The sequence below is a fragment of the Bos indicus genome, chromosome 22 (assembly GCF_029378745.1).
Source record: "Bos indicus isolate NIAB-ARS_2022 breed Sahiwal x Tharparkar chromosome 22, NIAB-ARS_B.indTharparkar_mat_pri_1.0, whole genome shotgun sequence".
Classification (NCBI taxonomy): Eukaryota; Metazoa; Chordata; class Mammalia; order Artiodactyla; family Bovidae; genus Bos; species Bos indicus.
The window spans coordinates 59,020,399-59,044,910 of NC_091781.1; the positions used below are offsets into that span (position 1 = coordinate 59,020,399).

General features: G+C 48.1%; 1 protein-coding gene and 1 long non-coding RNA gene across 5 annotated transcripts; one reads left to right on the plus strand and one right to left on the minus strand.

Annotated features, from left to right (window-relative positions):
- The first annotated feature begins 88 nt into the window (after nt 1-88).
- On the plus strand, nt 89-7,395 carry LOC139178667 (uncharacterized). The gene is made up of 2 exons (XR_011563099.1): nt 89-2,507; nt 2,603-7,395. It is a non-coding gene; the product is annotated as an uncharacterized lncRNA (long non-coding RNA).
- On the minus strand, nt 6,557-16,209 carry CNBP (CCHC-type zinc finger nucleic acid binding protein). Of its 4 annotated transcripts, none has more exons than XM_070777015.1 (5): nt 16,051-16,209; nt 8,702-8,818; nt 8,490-8,582; nt 8,147-8,345; nt 6,557-7,551 (listed from the first exon to the last, which is right to left on the minus strand). In XM_070777015.1, exons 2-5 carry the CDS (start codon nt 8,802-8,804, stop codon nt 7,434-7,436), a joined length of 513 nt encoding a protein of 170 aa, XP_070633116.1. In that variant the 5' UTR covers nt 8,805-8,818; nt 16,051-16,209; the 3' UTR covers nt 6,557-7,433. The 4 variants fall into 4 exon arrangements, with proteins under 4 accessions (XP_070633116.1, XP_070633117.1, XP_070633115.1 ...); XM_070777016.1 differs by having other exon boundaries at nt 8,490-8,552; nt 8,681-8,818; XM_070777014.1 differs by having other exon boundaries at nt 8,681-8,818.
- Nucleotides 16,210-24,512: the final 8,303 nt, after the last annotated feature.

Here is a 24,512-nt window from a genome sequence, read left to right on the forward strand (position 1 = left end):
TCCCGTTGGCAGCCTTCCCTGGGCGTCAGGACGTCGCACCGACGTGTGCGCACGAAAATTAGGGGCGCGGCAGAACTGCGCTTGCGCTACGGAACGGAAGCGTCTCCAACTAGGACCGGGGTGGTGGGGCGGTGGTGGTGCTGGTATTGCTCTCGCGATAACAACGGCGAGATTTCCCGTGATAACTGGCGTCCCGCCGTCTTGTGTGAGGCTGCTTGGGCCGTGGCTGCCCCTGGAGGTCCGCGTCCCTGCTGCTCCGTCACGGCGTGGAGCGGAGACACGCCGCTGGAAGTTCCTCGTCCTCAGCCCTCTGAGTGGACGGGGGGCCCTCCCGCGGCCCGCATGCTCGCCAGTGGCGGGAGGTTGCCTCGCCAGCTCCCCCTCCCCTCAGGCGTTTATTTCGGGTCTGTGCTTCTGAGATTTTCTCCTGGAATCGCGGGGTCTGTCCAAGCTGGACCAAGGCTTGAGGTCACCCTTTTAAAATAAACGTAAGGCCCGGGGGCGAAAAGGGCCGCTACTGCCGGAGCTCAGTCGGTGGGTACTGGGCACGTCGCGGGGATCAGAAGGGCCTTAGTCCAGGACCAGGGAGGCAAAGAGGCCATCGCTAGGGATGGACCTGGGGGCTCCTCCCGCAGAGCCCCGGTGGCCACCTCAGGGTCCGGGTGGGCACTTCGGCTAGTTCCAGCACCTCCCCCTCGGCCAGCATGGTACTTTGCGGAAGCAACTTCCTGCGACACGGGGCCTAATCTTTGCTGGGTGCTCCGGCTGCAGCCGGGAAGCACAGGCCATCGGGGACGCAGCCAACGTTTGTGGTTCAGACAGGACGGACGAGTGCTTGGAACACCGGGGGCAAGTTCAGGCTGTCCTGCCACAGTCCGTCGTCCACCTTCCTGACAGCTAGGTGTGGGCTTGCCAGGAAACCCTGGCCTATGGGAATGGAGTGGAAGGAATGTGTGCCACTTGGGTGGTGCCTTGCAAAGTGTGGATGTGCCTTGCCCGAAAACTTCGCTGCTTTAGCACTGTGAGCTTTGGGGCTCTCTTCCAGGCTGATGGCCACTTTCAACCATCTCAGCAGAAGCCAGGAATACAGATGGGTTATCCAGGAGAGATGTAGAGAGAAACCTCTTGTCAGATGGAGTTAATTCCCATGACACACACAGGAGATCCCCAAGGTTGAACATTTCACACCAGCAGAACCACTGCCAGCTTGGATGGCAAGTGACAGAGGGTACAAAAGAGGGCTTTTAATCCCGGAAGATTCTAGGGGCAGGAAACAGGCTGATCAAAGTGTGCAGCCATGAACAGGTGCTACCCTTCATGGAAAGGAACCGATGGCTCCTGGGGAGGCAGCTCAGGCCCTAAAACCTAACACCGCTTGCCCCACTGGGTTCTGTAACCGGTTGAAACCAGTGAGGCCTTTTCCTTCCAGTCTCCTGTCCTGAAGGGCAGTGTGCTGTGTCTTTTCCCTGGGGCCTTATGCCTCCCACTCATCTTGGGGAGCAAATCACAAAGCTCGCCCCAGGCTGAATTGTACCCACCTCTCACCCATACCTAATTTAAGACAGAGACGGGGGCCTCTGTAGCCGACCAGACGTGTAACTTTGATGGGATGACACTTTTGGTGATGTTAGGATGAGATGGTGACAAGGTCCATCTGAGGCGGAAGTATGCCCTCCCTTCACGTACGTGTCCTGGTCCCCCAAGCCCAAGCCCTGGAAGTTAGCAGAGCCTCCTTGTAATCTGAATGGACCTTGGAGCCTTGTGTTCTCAGTGGAAAATAAAGATGACAGTATGAGACTAAAATAACACAGCTCTCCTGAGAGGACTGCATCTCACAGCTGTGTTGCAGGTTTCAGTCAACTTTGGGCTGCTTTGTTCCAGCCTAGAGTTAACCAGCAGAATACCAGAAACTCCCATGCTCATGAGGGAATGGTATTCTGTTGGGTCTAATAGAATTAACAGCCAAGAAAAGAGTAAAAATGAGTTATGGTAGAATCCTTGGGAAGGAGTATGATTGGAGCACCCCAAAATTTTAAGAAAAATATCAGTTACTAATAAGACTTTAATCCATTATACTTGTAGTGTTTCTGCTTCAAATTTCCAAAGCGAAACTGCATTTATAATCAAAGTTTAGGATGGGAACTAATTTTGAATCAAGGTCTAAATGCCCAAGAAAAGCTGATTTTCAAAATGCGGCTCAGGGTTAGACAAGAACGCGTTAAATGAAGTGTGACGCAGTGGGCGGTTCCAATGGGGCAGAGCCCAGCTGCTGCTGCTGTCCCGAGGGGCAGGGCCTATCCGGCCTCCTACAGCACCTCCTCCATCTGCCGGCTGACCAGCTCCACCCCACGACCCGCTGCCTCCGGGAGTCTGCAGTTAGTGGCCCAACACTCAAGCGTTTGATAACTGGCTCATCCCACCCCATTTCAGGGTTGCCAGACATTGAGAGGTGCTCCTCTCAGCAGCATGTAGTGTGGTGGCACTGCAGGAAGTTTGAAAACAAACAGGTACAACTGATTATTCGACCCTTTACCAATGATATCTCTTGTCACCCAATCACTATCGCAGTGATTCTGCAAGACAGCTTTTCTTCACTTTACAGATGAGCTCAGAACTACTGGCTGAGTTTCAAGTATGAGCCAACAACTGACCCCGAGCAGAGATTTCCGTGTGGTCCCCAGCCTACACGCTGCTACACAGCTTCAAACACGAGCAAGGCTCTGCTGCTAAAACCAGGAGAGTTTTGGAGATCCAGGTACTGAGATGGCTGGGGGAGGCGAGAACTGACTTAGCCAGGTGTTAGAAGTCACACACGAAACTCTCACGGTCGGTGACTGCCACCTCTGACCTCTGCTGTATCCAGCTTCCTGTTGCCAAATATTTCACCCAGAATATTAGTGAATAATAAGCAAATGGCCTCAGCTTGGACAAGTGTCACCTCATCTGCGTTTAAACAGACCACATCATTTGCAGAGTTTCACTTCCCCAAACTGAAAATACCACCTGCAAGCACTGAAACAAAGGTCCACCCCAGGCTCCCCGGTGGCTCAGTTGTAGAGTCCATCTCCCAATCGAGTGTGATTCCTGATCTGGGAAGATCCCTCACGCCTCGGAGCAACTAAGCCCGTGCACCCCAACCACTGAGCCTGTGCTCTAAAGCCCGGGAGCCAAAGCTACTGAAGCTCACGCACCCTAGAGCTGGTAACAGAAGCCCCTGCAATGAGCAGCCCGCACCCCACAGCTATGGAGTAGGCCTCCGCTCCACACAACCAGAAAAAGCCCACGCAGCAACGGAGGCCCAGCACAGCACCCCCGAAAGAAATGCCCATCCCTCTCATCAATCAGCTGGAAATCTTCTCTAGACCTTGACACACTCATCCGGCTCTCATCAATCCTTGGTTGGAAGGCTCCCTGAAGCTCCAGTCATCAAACAAGGCTGCCTCAGACATGGGAGTGCTGAAAAATCTGGGCCTAATGCACACACCTCTGTGGCCTGACCAGGAAGTACAGACGTAGTTCCCATCTCCAGACTGACAGCGCTTCTCTGGTGCCTCAGATGGTAAAGAATCTGCCCGCAATACAGGAGACCTGGGTTCATCTTGCTCCAGCAACTGTCTGACAGGGCGTGAGAGGGCAAGCTGACTGCAGCTGCGAAGCTGAAGGCGGTGGAGAGCTCGGCTGGGGAGCAAGGGCCGCGAGGCAGCGTGGAGAGAAGCGCAGGGAGCCCTGCTCCTTAAGGAAGCCAAGCTCGGTGAACTGGGGAAGGCCTACTGAGAAGCCGCTGAAGTTATTACCTCTGCCACCAAATTCTCTGCCCAACAGTGTTCTCCGGTGACCAGAGTGGTCAGGTTCCAGGCCAGGGTTCGTGGTTGATACTGCCAAGTACCTTCCATGGAAGACACGGCAGTGAACACAGCAGCAGCCCGACCAGCTGAAGGGCATGCACTTCGCTCACTGCAGCTGCCTCGGTCACCTCAGGCCTGTCTAGGGAGGTATGTTTTCACAAGCACAAGAGCAGAAACCCAAATGTGAAAACACGACATTTGTGATGTTGAAGACACCACTGTGACCCTCACATATGTTACCAGCCTGCTCAGGGGACAGGTCTGACACCACAGCTTGTGACCAAAACCTTTACCGAGATTACAAGCAGTCAAGTTCATTCCCAAGGTTAGTAGCGGAGGTGGAAATGAACAGATGGGAAGCTGTTACATTCAATGTAATTTCTTTCAATTCTAAGGCAAGTAACAAGGATAATTAAATGTACATGAACCTTTGTAAGTCAGAGCACAAGCTCTTGACTGAGTTGTTCTCAAATTATAACCACACCACTGGGGCCATGACCTTGCCTTCTTATCCTGGGAGTCACCGAGCATCTTACAAAATACTGCTCGGTACCCACCCTGAGAAGTCATGCCCAGTGCTAGCCTCTTTAATTCTAATAGAGGTGTTAACACCTACTCTATTAAACTGTTGTTAAAAATGTTTTAAACGGTTGCAGCAGTTACATGAGTCCAATAAACGTCAGAGAAGGCAACGGCACCCCACTCCAGTACTCTTGCCTAGAAAATCCCATGGATGGAGGAGCCTGGTAGGCTACAGTCCGTGGGGTCGCTAAGTTGAACACGACTGAGAGACTTTGCTTTCACTCTTCGCTTTCATGCATTGGAGAAGGAAACGGCAACCCACTCCAGGATCCCAGGGATGGGGGAGCCTGGTGGGCGGCCGTCTATGGGGTCACACAGAGTTGGACACAACTGAAGTGACTTAGCAATAAACAACATGCTCAAAATCTTTTGGACAACTAGAATTTCTACCAGGTTTAAAAAAATGACAGAGTTAAGTTTAACAAGGATGGACACGACCAGTACTGATACATAATTAAGGGAAACAGATTCCAGAACAGGGAACAGACGGTACAGGTACACGCTACTGACTTCTCTGACAGCCCGAATTTAAGACTTTGCCTCTGCCACTTAAGAGTAGACAACAATGTCTCATTAGAAGCCTCACCTACTGACCGTGGAACTGCTTTCAAGTCAAGGACAGCCTGTTCCATGAATAATTTAACATATAAAATAGTCAAAATAACTCAAACACAACAGCTACCAACATCCCAGACAAAATCTTTCAAGGCACTGTTTTCCCTACAACCGCAACAGAAATTTGACTATTTCTATCTAAAAAAAAAAATCAACTCTTCCTAAGTGGATGACACTCTTATTTACCAGAATCTTCAAAACCCTCAAGGGCACTGTACCACTTAGTACAACCTGGTTTTGTTGAACCAGGGAGCGACGTCTTCATCTTTCCCACTGTACATAAAGAACAGGAAGATAGATTACTGACTTTTCAAGGGAAACGCTTGTCATTTCAATGCAAGAAGTCAAGTTCTCTATCAGCAGTAAAACTGATGAAATGCAACATCACTGTTTCGTACCTGTGCCAGAAAACTAAAATTATCATGATCTCAAACATACTTAATATCTGAGATACAACACTGGCTTCATAAAAATATCAAAGGGACTTCGCTGGCTGTCCCAGGTTAAAGACCGCAAGCTTCCAGGCCAGAGACACATGGAAGTAAGATCCCATGTCGTGCGACTCAGCCAAAAAGAATGCAACCCAACCACACAAGCAAAACAAAACTGTAAGCTTGCACACTCATAAGGAAATGCACTGGCGCTGGGGTTTCACCTTCTCGCTGCTCTGGTGACCACAGCGCTGCGTGACCACCACCACACACTGACTGGATCACACGCAGCGTGCCGCACACACAGCACACGCGAGGTGAGGAAGCCGCCCGGCAGGATGAAGGGGCCAACGAACCACCCTGGGAAGCTCGGGGCGCCAGCTACGGGGCAGGGCAGGGGCGTTCAGAGCCCGTAGAGAGGAAGGGTACTTGAGGTTCCAGGCAGCTGCACATTCTTCAAGCAACTTAAGCTTCTAGGAACTCATGTATAGTGAGTTCGTTAAATGACTTCTAAGGTCCATGTCAACTCTAGATCAGACCCTAAGAGAAAACACAAGGAAGCCAACGTTTCAGAGCCCGGTGAGTCCAGGAAAATCTGAAATGCTGTGACTGTAACGGTGGGGCTTCCCGGTGGGCCAGCACGTTAGGCCTTCCTTCCAGTGCCAGGGGCGCAGGTTCATCCCCAGCCCAGGAGCCAAGATCCCACACACCTTGAGGCCAAAAAATCATAAAACAACTTCAATATAGTAACAAATTCAATGAAGACTTTAAAGAGAGTCCACATTAAAAAAAAAAAAAACTGTAACAAAGACCATCCATGGTGTCAGAACTGTTCCCAGTCAACGTGGAACTAAAGGCCATCATTATAATGGACGAGAAGACTTAAACTATGTCCTTGCAGAGCTGACAGAGCTTCTGAAGCTTTTTCACAGCTACATTTCCTTACAGAAGACGAGACTGAGTTAGTACAAAAAGAAAACTCCAAACTGTCAGCTTCCGGTCCTCGGCTCCCCTTTAATATGGCATTTTGCACTATATACATTAATGAAAAGTTGAAACAAACAAAAAGAACTTTAGTCAAACTCCCCTTCCTCCTCCAGCTTTATTGGATAGTTTAAAATTACATTTCTATTTTCTAGGACTTCAGTTGCTTTTTCCATCTGACTTTTAAAAACTGATTACAGCAAATGAAACACAGTTGTCTAAGTGATATAGTATACAAAAATAACATCTTGATTTCTGTGAAAATGCATTTCTCTGCAATTCCTGAATAGCTCCAAATTATGCTAACTCTGAGCATAGATGTTTACTCTGGGTTTTAGGGTTAGTCTTTGAACACGTGTTCTACACCGTTGCCATCACCATCTATTTGCCCAGCATCAACGCTGCGGTGAGGCCGTTCCTGCTCAGGCTTTCATCCCGAGTGCTCGCGCACAGCCGTTAACACGCGTGTTTGTCTTTTTGTTTACTCCCACTCAGCTGTATGTTCTATGTAGGGCCTGGTACAGATGTCACTTGATGTTATTTAATAGCTACTGAGGTCAGACAATCCAAGGCAGTCATTATGCTAAAATTAAAGTTATTTATGGAAGCTCACAGACACTTCCAGGATCGGTTTTACCTCCTACATGGGAACATATTCGAGAAACCCAGAACGGGCTTCCTGGTCTGACTCAACTCTTCCCATTCATCAATCCCTATTCACCAGTGGCGCGGAAAGGGGGTTCTTTAACAAAGCATTATACATTAACACCTCTACCAAACTAAACATAAACTTTTTTTTTTTGTAGTTAAATGCAGAAAGTCGATTTTTTTTCCACCCCTTTCCTCCTTTTACACGGCAAGTAAAGCTCACTGGCCTGGGAGTAGCCTCTGTCTGCCAACCTTTGGCCAGTGAAGAGGATTCAGAGAAAATAATACAACCATCAATCAGAAAAGGAGGGGCGACAAAGGAAAGCGATTAAGCTGTGGCCTCGATCGTGCATTCCCGTGCAAGGTGCCCTGACTCGCCACAGCGGTAACAGTTGACTTCACTCGTCTTGCTGCAGTTGATGGCGACGTGACCAGTTTCGCCACACCTAGGAGAGGAAATTAAGACAGCTTTCACAAGAGCGCTCAGAGAACGTCAGAGTGTACTGAGGGATCAGTTACTGCAAAACAAAAGGCAATGCTGAGTGAGGTATATACTGTGTTCCTCACACGGTGAGTCTTATTAAACCCCTCAATCAAGACCAAGGAGGAGGAACCCGACAGCACAGCTACTCAACTGAGCAGTCCACAGCGTAAAATCAGAAATCTTGCCACAGGAGATCATCCAACATCACCACCAAACACTGGCCAATATGGTTTATCTTTACACAAATGAACCCCTAAGATTTCACAAGTATGTACATATCAAACTTATGAAATTGCATGCTTTAACATGTACAACATTGTGTCACATTCACAAGCAGAGACGTCTGATTTCATGACAAAAGATTTGTGTATGAATTACACATACAAAACATACACTTTGTCGTTTTCTACAAAGTCTCTGAAGGTGCCAAGTTATCACAGCCTAACATTCTTTCCCACACAGGAACCCCTCGTGCGGTCAGGGCCACGTGGGGGCCGAAGCGCCCCCAGGGCCTCCCCCGGATGGCCAGCGCAGGCGCGCGCAGCCCCCGAGCTCACCTGTAGCACTTGACTTTGGTGCAGTCTTTCTGGATGTGCCCGAACTCGCCGCAGGAGTAGCACTTCTGCTCGTCGGCGTGGTCGCAGTCGCGGGCCAGGTGGCCGGGCTTGCCGCAGTTGTAGCAGCACTGCTCCCGCTCCCGCTTGGGCTCCTTGCAGTCCTTGGCGATGTGGCCGCCTCGGCCACAGTTATAGCAGGCTTCAGCAGTAGGGAAGGGCAGAGCCAGACTGTAACACTTCACAGGCAGCGCCAGGCTCCGCGCCGCACCCCGGGGGGAGCTACCGCCAGCACGCTCCCCTGGCCCGGCTCTCCAAGGCGGGAGAGGAAGGGTTAAACACTTACCATCCTCCTGAAGGTCACAGTCCTTGGCAAGGTGACCAGACTCACCACAGCGATAACAGATGTCTGGAAGAGACGAGGAGACAAACTGGAAACCTATTTTGGACAGAGACAAAGCATGCGTGGCTAATTAGCCCAGTCTTGATACTCATGAATACTGAAGTACTTTAGAATTCTTTATTCGACAAAAATACCTCTATCCGAGGTAAAACCACCTCTGCCACGGCTTCTCATTCCACGACCGCGGCCTCCACCAGTGGGGCACTCCCGGGCCCAGTGGCCAGACCGTCCGCACTTGAAGCACTCGTTGCTGCTCATGGCTGCAGTCAGATCTTCAAAACATGAGAAACGACATCATGAAGCCACTCAACAGCACTTATGGCTTTTATTCCTTGTTCAGCGTATTTCTGGATAGTTATTCTTGAGGAACAAAACCAACCAATATACTGCTTAGAAAAACAGTCAGATAACTACACACTTAGGCATTATGATTATGAAATATATTAAAAATGAAACAAAAACACTTTGCATAATTGTTACGATTGTGCACATGCGTTAACCCAGTTACTAAGGGGACTTACAGGGTGAGTGTAAATGAATATCCGTCATTAGAGATAAAACTTGATGGTGGGCAACTGAAAGTCACATACTGGTTATAAACCTGGAGTGACCCCGTGGATCTGCAGCATCGATTGAGAGCAGAGGTAAAAACCCCCTGAGCACCAGAGCACCCCACACGGCGCCTGATGACACCGCAGCCCTGCCTGCCTGCCTGCCTGCCGACTGATCGAGCACTCGAGGGCAGACGTGCTCGAGAGGCGCAGCAAATGCTGGCTCGAGAGGCGCAGTTTGTTAAAAACAGTAGAGAAACACCAAAGTCAAGTCCTGGTAGCACTGGGGCCATTCCCCCTCTTCTAGATTCTCCCATTTCCAAATTTTCTTCTGCAATTTTACATCTAAAACAAGGTTACTTGGAATTTCACAGTAGACTCCTTTATTGGGTATTGTTTCAAAATAAAAGTGAAACTCCAACTAAAGCAAATGCATTTTATACTTCTTACGTAACAACCTAAAAATAAGCAGGGGCTATTCCTAGAAAAGAATGGAAAAGAACAGAATGGAACGTTGCAGGGCCAACTCCCATTAAGCTGGCCTTTAGAAACTAGCTAAAAACAGTGTGACCTTTCCCTCCCCACATCTCCCTGTATCTAACATGCTTTGCGCTTAATTCCAGTGTCAGATGGTGCACAAAGCTTTTAACTTGACAGAGCAAAACCTAGTGACTAAAATTATGCTCGAGTTTAGTTTCAAAAGTCTGCACTGTCAAACATCCAGAAGACTCATACCTGTCCCATGCGTCTGAAATCAGAGCCGGGATAAATCTTCAGAGGACACTGTCTGCCAACTCGCACACTCGCCCTGCACACTCATCCCCAACAGCGGGGGGACAGCACGCTTGAGCAGGGCGCCCACACTGCATGCTGTCCCAAGGTACATTTCCGCTCAGAAGAAACCAGTCCTTGACGATTAAAAAGGCATTTGGCAAAATTACATCTGCTTTCCTATATGGGTGCTGGCATTTTAAGTCAAGTAGAGGGCCGGTTTCCAGAGAAAACACTAGAGATTAAAAAGTGAGCAGCACATAAAACAATCACAGGAAAAGTGCTTATGGCACTTCGTCCTCCCCTCACTCCCACTTCCATTCTGCATCTTCTCTGGTTTGCTGAGGACCGATCTGAGTACAGACGGACTTCCCAGGTGGCCCAGTGCTAACAAACCCACCTGCTGATGCACGAGACGCAAGGGACACAGGTTCACGTCCTGGGTTGGGAAGATGCCCTGCAGTGGGAAATAGCAAGCCAGCCCAGCATTCTTGCCTCAGAGCGCCATGGACAGAGGAGGCGGTGGGCTACTCTCCACAGGGTCAGAGTCAGAGCCACTGAGCACGCACGCACACCTGAGCACTGTGACTCCTGGTCCCAAGGGTTCTTGCCTTTCACCAGGCAGGCCAGGCAATCTGACAGGCTCTGAGCATTTTATAACCTTTTATTTCCATGAGATATTTATCTTTCAGAAAAAGGACAACCCAGTATTCAACATGCATTTTCAAAGCCAAAGTAAATGAGAGTTCTGGGCAATCTCCCTTTTACACTGCTGCTTTAGCAAGACCTCTTGCTTACTTCATAATGGTGAAGCATAGGGGAGACCCATTGTAACGAATCATCACGTTTATCAGTGGAAGAATGTTAACAGTGAAAATGTTAGGGTTACTTCCAGCCTACAGATAATAGGTAAAAAATTTAGCTTCCTAAGAAGTGCTTAACCCATGTGTGGATTTTTCATAAACTGTTTCTTCCTCTTTGGCCAAGCCAATCTCAGTGAGCTATTCCATATTTTTACTTGAGAGCTCTTAGGTAATGACCATTAATCCACCTGACTGCCACTGTTTTAGAGGCACACTACCTACCCTAGGACACAGGCTGCTGTCCTAGGACTCACCTCACACACGAACATATTAAGTCTTTAGAGAGTTTCATGCCGTTCCTTAGGAAAACTAGAGGCAGTAAGGGAAGACAGCACTGTGAATTAATTCCGGCTCCACGATTCCCACTGCTCTTGGCTGGGAGTCTTGCTGCACTGTCTGCCCCCGCCTCTCGCACCTGTTCACAACGTTTTCCAACCTTCAAGGGCCAACTCAAATAAATGCCAGCTCTATAAAAGAACCTGAGCACATCACCAGCCTGGAACTCTCCTTTTTCCTGCTAAGACTCAGGGCACTGTGCCTGGTCTACTGTTTTCTTTTTATCATACTCCTTGAGGGTACAGACCAAGGCACCCACCTTTGAACGATACCCCACACAATCGCCCTTTTAGTAGCAGTCGTGTATCTCGGGATTTGAACTGCTGAGGGTTTTTTTTAGGGGGGGGAGGGGGGACCAATAGTCATTTGCTGAATGAAATAAACTTGTGTTTCTTGTATAGACCCAACCCAATCCAGTAATTACTGACAAAAAAAAAAAAAACACCACCTAAATTTTTGCAATCAGATGAGCTGCTGCACTATTCATTTCAAAGAATGATGCTGGAAATTCCCTGGTGGTCCAGCAGCTAGGACTCAGCACGTTCACTGCCAGGGCCCAGGTTCAATTCCCGGTCAAGAGACTAAGATCTCACAAGCAATGCAGTATGGCCAAAAAACAAAGACTAACAATGAATTTTACATCCTCATTAAGGACTGACTACAATCTAGATTCAGTATGCGTTTCAGATTGTCTCTTACAATCCCCACATGTAACTGAGAAATTTTCACCCCAGGTCACTAAGAAGTCAGTAGCCAAGCCAGGACCTCTGCTTGCCACCCAGACTCTTATTACTCCAAGAATTCAACAAGACCCCAGTAAAATTCTATGGAATGCTGCAGAACATACATATACTAATTTAAAAAGCAAATACTGTACTTTCACTGTCCCTTGGCAGTAAGAGAGCCTATTTTCCTTCTCGCTGCTACAATTACTGCTGCTACCTACCCCCATGTATTCTCACAATGGAAAAGGATTTGGGAACCACAGGGTTAACCACTTAACTACTCGCTGTGTTGCCTCAGGACACCTGACACCCCTCCTGTCCTGGTCTGTAGCCAGAATCCTTACCAGGTGCCTTGTGCTCAGCACATGCTCAACTAAACTTCTAAAGGCTGATGGCTGCTGCTCACAGTTCCTCTCCTCTCCACGCTTCCCCTGCTGAGGTTCAAGTGCAGACAGGCAGAACTCACTCTAAGGACTTCCCCAGCAGCCTGCTGGTCAGGATGCCGGGCTTTCACTGCCAGGGCCCGGTTCTTTCTCTGCTCGGGGATTTAGCCTACGAGCCTAGCAACACGGCCAATCTACAAAGCAGGCTTAGAGCAGGCCTAACTCTGCTTACACTCCAGTCTCCCGGCCTATAACGCCTCCTTCTTGAGAAGCAAAAGGGTCACTTCCAAATGAGCTCCCATTTCCCCAGGAAGCAGTATATTTCCCTTCAGCCACAGCGAACTGAATTTTTATGATACAAGTCACACTTAAGATGTGGCAGGCGCAGTCATAGTGCGACCTGAGAAGGGCCACGTGAGCTGAACTGGGAGGTCCGACTATTCCGATTCTGCATTCATCTAGGCTGTGAGGCTTCACTCCTGGAACTAGTACCGAAACACTAACAGTTACACAGAGCTGTCTTCACTAAGGTAAATCTACAGCATTTTTGATACTGACAACAAAGCCAGTAAACTGCTTTGATTAAACCTAACAGCACCTGGTCAGCACGAACAGTGAGTCCCAATGAGCAGAAGCCAGTAACAGTCCATAAACACATCTAAAATAAGCAGCAGCCCAGGGCGTCCGTGGCTGAGGAGCACGGGTGAGGCCGCTCTCCTCACACAGCCCTGCCGCTCCCTACCTGCGGTATCTCCACTCATCGTCCCCAAGCCCACAGAGGGCCCTCTGCCCTCAGAACGCACTCACCCATCATTACGCTCCACTAAGCCAGTTCCGAGCACCAACGTGGTACCCAAACACTTCAGTGTGAAGTAAAAATAAAGGAAGCAAGTGAAACTGTGTAGTACCTGCATTCTGCCCAGAAGAATGCAGAACCGAGAACAATACTAGGAGCAGTTCTGGCTTCTTATCCTGCATTTGCTGTGTGATCCTGTTACTTACACCCATTTCTGCGTATCTGTAAAGGTTTTAATTAGTAGCCAAATATCTACTATGAGTCAAGGATTAACATACATATTATTTATAACCCCTGCAACTTTGCAAGTTATGTATCCTTGTTCCCATTTCACTGATAAGGAAACTGAGGATCTGAGACTAAGTAACTTACCCAAAGCCACACAACTAGAACGTTCGAGTCAGGATTTCAAATGTGAGCTCCAAGTCCTCTGCAGAGGCTTTTGTTAGGATTAAGTGATAAAGTTCATGAAAATGCTATCAGAAAAGTATACCAAATTAGAGAACTCAAAATAAAATAGAACTGATACGTTTTTAAAAATCCACACCCATGAAAGAATTAGCCATCTTAGATTTTAACCTCCCTCAAAGCAGAATGTAGGAGTGGCTGCTGCTGCTGCTACTGCTAAGTTGCTTCAGTTGTGTCGGACTCTGTGCAACCCCATAGACGGCAGCCCACCAGGCTCCCCCGTCCTTGGGATTGATTCTCCAGGCAAGAATAGGAGTGGCAAAGACTGGCAAACCTGACCTCATCTGTAATTAACAAGCCACTCCAAGTGAACACCATACTGCATTTTCAGTCCCCTTTAATAGAGCCCACCCACTCACAATGTGAATGCTGGTGGCTACAATCTTTACTGAATTAGACCAGCATCTTTTTAACATGAAAATGGTGCACCCTTTGCTGGAATCTCTCAAGACCATGCCTTGACTGCAGTAGCATATGACACTGCCAGCATAGGAATTCTATTAAACCTGCCAATACAGAAAGGGTGCTCTCCACAGAGCAGGCCAGGAGGCCTTGGCACCAGTCTTTTGCTCTCCACTTACTGTCAGAAGGCTAGGAAAAGGAAAGAAGCCAACGATTTTTTAAAAAAGAAACTCATTCCTGCAGGCGCGGGAGGAGGGAAGCAGAATCTCTCTCATGGTCAAGCATTTAGATAAGAGACCAATCCCCTCAAGTAGTTAAAACTGTGGTTCTCTTGTCTTTAAGCTTTCCATGTAGATGCCACATACTTTAATTAAGATTTCAAGAAAAGTAAAAAGAATCCTCATCTATAGTACCTTAAAAAAGAGATTCTGCCTGTTCCAGATGTTCAAATCTAAGTGTCATAAATGTCCCTTAAACTGCACATTTAAAATGCCTAGTTTGTTGTCAACAGGGAAAGGACCGTGGACCTTTGGTTGCTAAGAAAAACTTAACCCAAGTTCTCTGTGACATATTAGGTAACTACATAAATATATACCTTGTTGTTGTTTTGTAATTGTTACCAAGAGTTACAACTTGGAAAAAACTTTAAGTTCTTTATTCAGCCCTTGGGAATATAATAAATTATCCCTTTTATATTCCAGTACACAGAGCTCCTCCTAAACAAGAATCAGGTTCAACAAACTAAAACAGCATCAAACTATGAACGTGGCACTTCGTAGGTATTTGATTAAGCCATGACCACATGAATTTTTAAGTATTTGAAAGTAATTGCTTTGCAGAGAGGGAAAAAGTCTTAGAGGTAGGAACAACCTCTTATTCATCTCTTTAAGACCCTCAAAACCCTACATTCAACTAATAGGGGTTGAGCAAAAGAATAAAAAGTTGTTAATTTAAATTAAGGTTAATTCACTGAGGCAGAAATTAACTAGTTTATGTTTCTCTCCAAAAGTGAGTCAAACAATAAAAAAGGGAAAAAATCTTTTCTTAAAAACTTGTCTTTTGGGGGTACAAAATAAGGACGAAAATCAATCCTCCTGAAAAGAAAAAAGTGGGGGGGGGGGGGAGGCAAGCTAATCCAGACTCTTGGCTTATTTACCTTATACTTTTCGTGGGTCCTCCTGAACAATGCCTGAAACATACTATCTGAAATCACAGATGCAAACCAAGCAAGGTTTCCTTTTCCTAGGACCCCCAGGACCAGATGCAGTCACTTCCTCTGGAAGTGTCCTGTGGCTGAGGCCATGTGGTTAACATGTGACAACAGGCACAAGCCTTATCCATAATAAAATCAACACCCGAACCCAAATGTGGGCCATTAAACCTTTACTAAAATAGGTTTTCACGTTTGGAAAAACCAAACGGAGGCTGGTTAACTCATCTTCTCGCCTCGTTTTTAAATTGCATTCATCTACCCGGGAGATGATGCAAAGGTTACTGCCGCTGCCATGATTTTGGAAGTTTGGCCGATTCATGTGTTTTGCCGATAATGGGGTTTTTTCTAGAGGCCTGTAGAACTTAAAGTAATGCTGACTCAAGGAAAACGAACCTTATCTGCCCTTTCCCGAAGTGCAACCTAAGACCAGTAACTTAGCACGTCCATGACGAGAAAAATCCAAGAATCCTGAAGCTGCTGTGGAGCACCGAGACCGAGACCCGGAGCCGCACGGGCTTTCCAGCGGGGCGTCCCCCGCCCTGAGCGGACAGCTCCTCCAAGGCCCCCTCCTGGCCCGAAGAGCCCTTTGGCACGTGGCCCGCGAGGCCCGGCCCCGGCCCCCCGCCGCCCCGCGCCCTCCTCACACGGCCCCCTCCCCGCACCTTCCCGCCAAGCTACCCCCGCCCCGCGGCCCGGAGCCCCCGCCTCAGTCCCAAGGACGCGCGGCCTCGTACGCCGCGAGGCTGCGGCCCGGGCGCGGCCGGGTCCCGGAGGCCCCAGCGAGGCGGCCCCGCGTCCCGGGCGGCGGGCAGAGCGCGGGGGCAGCCGGCCGTGGAGCGCAGGCCGGGCACGGGCCGCGGCGGCCTGCTTCCCGCCTGACGCAGCAACGGAGCAGGCCGGAGCGCGGCCGCCATCGCCGCCGCCCGGGCCCGGCCCTCCGCCCGCGGCCCCCCCTCCCTCCCCGCGCCGCGGTCCCCGGCCCGCTCGCGGCCTCACCTTCCGCGTCGCAGGGGCCCGCAGCCGCCGAGACTCAAGCGCAGACCGGGAGGGCAGCTCGTGAAGCGGCGGCTGTTTATTTTCAGGGACCCTGCCTGCGCCACACGCGGGTCTGCACACGGCCCCGCACACGCCGCTGCGCACGGCTCGCCGCCGCCTCGCCCACGCGGCCAATCAGCGTGCGGCGCTCGGCCGTCCAATCAGGGCCGCCCGCAAGGCGGGCCGCCGCGCCCGACGCGGCGCTGGGGGCGGGGCTCTCCCCGCCGCGCGCGGCCCTTCCCGTCGGGCCTTGCGCGCGGCCTTCCCGCCTCGAGGCCGGGCCCGGCCCTGTGAGGGCGGTCGGAGTTCCGGCTCGACGACCCTCCTGGCGGCGGTGGCCAGGGGCTCCGGGAGCGGCCTTCTGTGCTCGTGGGGTCCGGAGGCCTCCTCCCGGGGGCGGGCTCAGCGCCGCCGGAGCCGGGCCCCGCTTCCGGGGCCTCTCGGCTAGGGGGAGCCGGGCTGCCGGTCCCGCCTCACAGCCCCTCCGGGATAAACGTCCCGCCCCGGGGAGCGGGTGCGAGGGAGGCACCGCCGCCCCAACACCCCTTGTCATCCGGGGAGCACGTGACGGCCCCTGCGGCCGGAGGGCCACTGGGCCCGGGGTGTCACCGTCCCTGCAGGCCTTCAGGTTTTCTCCAAGAGACACTGTGAATGTAGCGCAGACACGCTGTCACGGTGAAATCAAGTGAAACTGTTCGATGTAAACTAAACAGCTACAGACCTTGGTGTCTCATTTTGGAAAGGCTTTCATTAAAAACATGAGGAGAAAAATTTGGAAGAGTTCCCAGTCTCTTGAAGCCTGAAAAGGCCCTAAAATGACCACAGCCTGAGGTCTGGAGGTCTGCCTGCGGCCCGGGTTGGCCGTTACAGCCGGGAGTGTACTTTTCATTCTTTTAATGACTGTCTTTGGAAAGTGAGCGCTTGTGTCTATTCAGATGTTAAATTGGGGTGACCAGTCCTTGTTTGCAAGATAGTTCCATCCGCAGGTGACGAGAGACTTGAGCTATTCATTTGCCCCCAGTTGCGCCTCATTGAATCCTAGCATCACGGCTCTAAGGCTTCTTACAGCACGTGGTGAGGAGGTAGAGCAACAGTGTGGTGAAGAGCTCGGGTGTTGAGAGGCTTAAACCTGGTTCCAATCGATCACTGCAAAGCACTTAGCAGAGCTGGGAGCAATTATTGGAGTGGATGGACTACTTTAAGGATCCACGATTTTAACTTGTGTTAATCAAGACAAAGTTAAAATATTTTAAAATTCACTGAAAATGTCCAATGTCTAGTAACGATTGAACTGCCTAGCACTTTCTGCCTGAGTTACCCATAATGCAATGGTACTTTGTGCTTACATAGTTTTATTACCAAGCAGCTTGCACAGCTTCGTAGTCTCCCCTCCCTAATTGATTACTCTTTATAATATCTTGAGGTAAGTTGTAGTGTGGAAACCTAGTGACACTTAGCTAGTGATTTCCTAAGGCCTAACAGTGAGTCAGCGTAACACAGGAGGCTTGTGTAGGAATCCAGCCTGGGTGCCTCCATGCCACACTAGGAGATGAGTTAAAATTGTCACAGGAACCAGAAATTAGTATTTTCTGACTCGATTTTGGTTTACCATTCCAACCAAAGTGCTGCATAAAATATTCATTACACAAGGACCGAATGTTCCTAATTTTTTTTTTTAAAGGTGGGTGTGAAATAAAGATACTGGACATAATGTTCTTCTACACATTTTAGAAGACTTGAGGAGAGGAGACATCACGTGGCCTTTGCTCTTTGGCTCTGGGAGGAGCAGCTAATGGCTCTTTTCTACCTGGCATCCAGCTTTCTGTAATGATGATTTTTAATACAGCCAGTCTGATCATAAGTCATTCTGACTGTTGCCGAGAAGGTCTGGGATGAAGTGAGTATTGCATGGATATGCCCTTGGGTACAGCTGTTCATTAGTGATGTTTGAAAACAAAGGAAAGAAAAGGCTACCCCACTTAAAAGATAAACTGCCACCTGTACTTGAAGAGTTTTCTGTATTTCCCTTCCCTGGAAATCTGCTTTATCCCCTCCTGCCCTCCCATGTCCAGTCTTCCCCAAGGTATTGTGCTCATCTCTGCAGGGGTTACACAGGTCAGTTAAGACAGACCGTGCCCTTGAAGATCTTGCAGGATGACAAGGGCCAAAAGAAAGTATTAAGTGTCCTCAGAGAGGACCAGCTAAGATGCTGTGATTCAGCATGATTCAGGGTTCCTTCAAACGAATGCCAGTAGAGCAGCAATAACTGCCAACTGCTCATTTCCGCCTAAAATGCCCAACTGCCCCTAGCACAAGCCCTAGACCCTGTGGTTAAATGGAGATGATACTGTGTCTGTCCTGCTCAACCCTTCCACGTCTTGTTTTCCCTGCCAACAGGGAAACGGTCTTTGACTTTACTTGAAGTATGCAGCTAAGGTTGAGGAGAATGAATTGTTCCACCTCTCAGCTTTTGATCCTGAAATAGGAGTTAGTTATACAGTACTAATCATACCTAATAGTTAACATAGAGAGTTCTATAACGTGTGGATGCTTGCTAAGTCACTTCACTCATGTCCAGACTCTTTGCGACCCTATGGACTGTGGCCCACCAGACTCCTCTATCCATGGAATTCTCCAGGCAAGAATACCGGAGTGGGGTTGCCATGCCTTCCTCAAGGGGATCTTCCCAACCCAGGTATCAAACACATGTCTCTTATGTCTCCTGCATTGGCAGGCAGGTAATTTATCACTCATGCCCCTTGAGAAGCCCCTGTTATAGCAACAGTGCCTGGCATAAAGTAATTCCTTATAAAGTATTATTAATCAGTATTGTTATTATCATTATTTATTGATTACTTACTCTATGCCAGGCATTGTTTATAACCTCTATAATTTTTCACAAAACCCCCTGGAGGTAAGTACTTTTATTATCCCTATGGGGAAATTAGTCCAGAGAATATAATCTGAGCAAGGGCACAGAGCAAATAAATAACTGGGCTGCCTCCAAACAGAGGCAGCCGGAGTGCTTCACACAAAGCTCCTGGCCTCCACAGTTACTGAGACCTAATCCTACAATTTCCCATCGACTTCTTAAAGTGACAGAGCAGGGAAGGACAGCTGATGACAAGGAAAATACGAAATGCTGACTAATAGTTTAGTGAGCTTTCCATTGGTTGGCTTCCTCCTCTGTGACCTTAGCAATGACACAATCTCTACTTCTGCAAAGTAACTGGTAAAAGAAAAACTTTATTTGCAAATAAGTTTTAAAAGTTTCAAAATAAAACCTCCATTGTTTTTTTTTTCTTCCTAAAAGAAAAGTAGATGCAGTCACTTAAAGTAATTTCATATCAATAAAGGACAGAAATGGTATGGACCTAACAGAAGCAGAAGACATTAAGAAGAGGTGGCAAAAATACACAGAAGAACTATACATAAAATATATCAATGACTCAGATAACCTCGATGGTGTGATCACTCACCTAGAACCAGACATCTTAGAGTGTGAAATCAAGTGAAGTGGGCCTTAGGAAGCATCACGACAAACAAAGCTAGTGGAGGTGTTCCAGCTGAGCTATTTAAAATCCTAAATTCCAGCTGAGCTATTTCAAATCCTAAAAGATAACGCTGTTAAAACGCTGCACTCAATATGCGAGCAAATGTGGAAAACTCAGCCATGGCCACAGAGAAAAATATCAATAACCTCAGATACGCAGATGACACCACCCTTATGGCAGAAAGCAAAGAAGAGCTGAAGAGCCTCTTGATGAAAGTGAAAGAGGAGAGTGAAAAAGCTGGTTTAAAACTCAACATTCCAAAAACAAAGATCATGGCATCCGGTCCCATCACTTCATGGCAAATAGATGGGGAAACAGTGGAAACAGTGACAGACTTTATTTTGGGGGCTCCAAAATCACTGCAGATGGTGACTGCAGCCATGATATCAAAAGATGCTTGCTCCTTGGAAGAAAAGCTATGACCAACCTAGACAGCATATTAAAAAGCAGAGATGTTACTTTGTCGACAAAGGTCTGTCTGGTCAAAGCTGTGGTTTCCCAGTAGTCATTATGGATATGAGAGTTGGACTATAAAGAAAGCTGAGCATCTAAGAATTGATGCTTTAGAACTGTGGTGTTGGAGAAGACTCTTGAAAGTCCCTTGGACTGCAAGAAGATCAAACCAGTCAGTCCTAAAGGAAATCAGTCCTGAATATTCATTGGAAGGACTGATGCTGAAGCTGAAACTCCATTACTTTGGCCTCCTAATGCAAAGAACTGACTCATTAGAAAAGACCCTGATGCTGGGCAAGATTGAAAGCAGGAGGAGAAGGGGATGACAGAGGATGAGATGGTTGGATGGCATCACCGACTCAATGGACATGGGTTTGGGTAAGCTCTTGGGAGCTGGTGATGGACAGGGAGGCCTGGCATGCTGCAGTCCACGGAGTCACAGAGAGTCGGACATGACTAAGCGACTGAACTGAATTTCGCATCAAGCATCTACATTGTTTAGTTAAACTTTGAAATAGGGAATGAATAGCAAGACAATGGTGTGTTTCAAGTGCTTCCAAGGAGGGTTTTACAGGACGTCTTCAGTTGTGTTTTGAGAGAGCGTTGTACAGCTTAACTCTGGGTCATGCGGTTCTCACAATCTTTAAAAATAATGCAAGTGACTTTTAAAGGGTAAATTTTAAAAGAACTACTATATAATTTGGAGAAGGAAATGGCAACCCACTCCAATATTCTTGCCTGGGAAATCCCATGGATGGAGGAGCCTGGTGGGCTACAGTCCATGAGGTCTCAAAGTATCAGAGATGACTGAAGTGACTTAGCACACACACACTAAATAATTGGCTAAATTAGGATAAAAGATCTAAAAGGACATTTAGCCTAATCTCAGAGTATATAGTCTAGTCTTCTCATTTTAAATTTAAATTGAAAGGAGACCAATAGAGTTGCACAGAGTTCCTGCAAGTATATTAATGATTTTTCAGTCATAAAAAAGACTAAAATAATGCCATTTGCAGCAACATGGATGTATCCACAGATTATCATATCAGTGAAGTCAGTCAGAAAGAGAAAGACAGATACCATATAATATCACTTATATGTAGAATCTAAAATATGACCTAAGTGAACTTATGTACAAAACAGACAGGCTCACGTTCAGAACAGACTTGTGGTTGCCAGGGGAGGGGTTGAGGGAGGCGGACTGGGAGTTTGGGATGGCGGATGCAGACCAGTGCAGGCAGAGTGGCCGACAGCAGGCCCTTCGGGCCGCCTGCACTGCCGGCGGGCTCTTCATGGCTGGGGCCACCAGGGAGGCCCCTGCGCAGCACAGACAGCCGCAGTCAGCATCCTGCGATGAGCCACGATGGACAGGAACACGAGAAGGAGTGCATGTGTGATGGGGTCACCGCCCCATACAGCCGGAGCTAACACAGCCTGGGGATCAGCTACACTTCCATAAAATACATTTTTAATGTGAAAAAAACTGATTAAAAATTTTTTTTGTGGTCATACCCACACCATGTAGGATTTTAGCTCCCAGACCAGGAATCATACCCAGGCCCGTTGCTTTGGAAGCATGGAGTTGTAACTACTGGACCACCAGTTCAGTTCAGTTCAGTTGCTCAGTCGTGTCCGACTCTTTGTGACCCCATGAATCGCAGCATGCCGGGCTTCCCCGTCCATCATCAACTCCCGGAGTTCACCCAGACTCACGTCCATCGAGTCAGTGATGCCATCCAGCCATCTCATCCTCTGTCATCCCCTTCTCCTCCTGCCCCCAGTCCCTCCCAGCATCAGGGTCTTTTCCAATGAGTCAACTCTTCGCATGAGGTGGCCAAAGTATTGGAGTTTCAGCTTTAGCATCAGTCCTTACAATGAACACCCAGGACTGATCTCCTTTAGGATGGACTGGTTGGATCTCCTTGCAGTCCAAGGGACTCTCAAGAGTCTTCTCCAACACCACAGTTCAAAAGCATCAACTCTTCTCCCTGCAATCTTAATTCCAGCTTGTGCTTCATCCAGCCCAGCATTTCACATGATGTGCTCTGCCTATAAGTTAAAGAAGCAGGGTGACAATATACAGCCTTGATGTACTCCTTTCCCAGTTTGGAACCAGTCCTTTGTTCCATGTCTGGTTCTAACTGTTGCTTTTTTACCTACATACAGATTTCTCAGGAGACAGGTAAGGTGGTCTGGTGTTCCCATCTCTTTAAGAATTTTCCAGTTTGTTGTGATCCACACAGTCAAAAGCTTTGGCGCAGTCAATGAAACAGAAGTAGATGTTTTTCTGGAATTCTCTTGCTTTTTCTATGATCCAACAGATGTTGGCATTTTGATCTCTGGTTCCTCTGCCTTTTCTAAATCCATCTTGAACATCTCGAAGTTTTTGGCTCACGTACTTTTGATGCCTGGCTTGGAGAAATTTGAGCATTACTTTGCTATCATGTGAAATGAGTGCAACTGTGTGGTAGTTTGAACATGCTTTGGCATTGCCTTTCTTTGGGATTGGTATGAAAACTGACCTTTTCCAGTCCTGCAGCCACCGCTGAGTTTTCCAGAATTGAGGGCATATTGAGTGCAGCACATTAACAGCATCATCTTTTAGGATTTTAAATAGCTCAGCTGGAATTCTATCACTTCCACTAGCTTTGTTTGTAATGATGTTCCTAAGGCCCACTTGACTTCGCATTCCAGGATGTCTGGCTCTAGGTGAGTGATCACACCATCATGGTTATCTGGGTCATGAAGATCTTTTTTGTATAATTCTTCTGTGTATTCTTGGGATTTCTTCTTAATATCTTCTGCTTCTGTTAGGTCCCTACCATTTCTGTCCTTTATCGTGCCCATCTTTGCCTGAAATGTTCCCTTGGTATCTCTTAATTTTCTTGAAGAGATCTCTGCTGCTACTGCTGCTGCTGCTAAGTCGCTTCAGTCGTGTCTGACTCTGTGCGACCCCATAGACAGCAGCCCACCAGGCTCCGCCGTCCCTGGGATTCTCCACGCAAGAACACTGGAGTGGGTTGCCATTTCCTTCTCCATTGCGTGGAAGTGAAAGGTGAAAGTGAAGTCGCTCAGTCGCGACCGACTTGTGGCGACCCTATGGACTGTAGCCCACCAGGCTCCTCCATCCATGGGATTTTCTAGGCAAGAGTACTGGAGTGGCTTGCCATTGCCTTCTCCAGAAGAGAGATCTCTAGTCTTTCTCATTCTATTGTTTTCCTCTATTTCTTTGCATTGATCACTTAGGAAGATCTTATCTCTCCTTGCTATTCTTTGGAACTCTGCATTCAGATGGATGTATCTTTCCTTTTCTCTTTCGCCTTTCACTTCCCTTCTTTTCTCAGCTATTTGTAAGGTCTCCTCAGACCTGTTTTGCCTTTCTGCATTTCTTCTTCTTGGGGATGGTTTTGATCACCGCCTCCTGTACAGTGTTATGAACCTCTGTCCACAGATCTTCAGGCACTCATATCTATCAGATATAATCCCTTGAATGTATTTGTCACTTTCACTATATAATCGTAAGGATTTGATTTAGGTCATACCTGAACACAGTGGCACCCCACTCCAGTACTTTTGCCTAGAAAATCCCATGGATGGGGGAGCCTGGTAGGCCGCAGTCCATGGGGTCACGAAGAGTCGGACACAACTGAGTGACTTCACTTTCACTTTTCCCTTTCATGCATTGGAGAAGGAAATGGCAACCCACTCCAGTGTTCTTGCCTGGAGAATCCCAGGGACGGCGGAGCCTGGTGGGCTGCTGTCTATGGGGTCGCACAGAGTCGGACACGACTGAATCAACTTAGCAGCAGCAGCAGCAGCAGCATGCCTGAACGACCTAGTGGTTTTCCCTACTTTCTTCAATTTAAGTCTGAATTTTCCAACAATGAGTTCATGATCTGAGCCACATTCAGCTCCCACAGTCAGCTCTACGCTGACTGTATACAGCTTCTCCATCTTTGACTGCAAAGAATATAATCAACCTGATTTCTATATTGATCATCTGGTGATGTGGTGATGTCCATGTATAGAGTCATCTCTGGTGTTGTTGGAAGAGGGTGTTTACTATGACCAGTGTGTTCTCTTAGCAAAACTGCTAACCTTTGCCCTGCTTTATTTGGTACCCCAAGGCCAACCTTGCCTGTTACTCCAGATATCTCTTGACTCCTACTTTTGCATTCCAGTTCCCTATGATGAAAAGGACATTGTTTTTTTTTGGTGTTAGTTCTAGAAGGTCTTGTAGGTTTTCATAGAACTTTTCAACTTCAGCTTCTTCGGCATTAATGGTTGGGGCATAGACGTGGATTTCTGTGATGTGAATGGTTTGCCTTGGAAACAAACAGAGATCATTCTGTTGTTTTTGCCATGCCGTCCTTCAGGGGATCTTCCCAACCCAGGGATCAAACCCAGGTCTCCCAC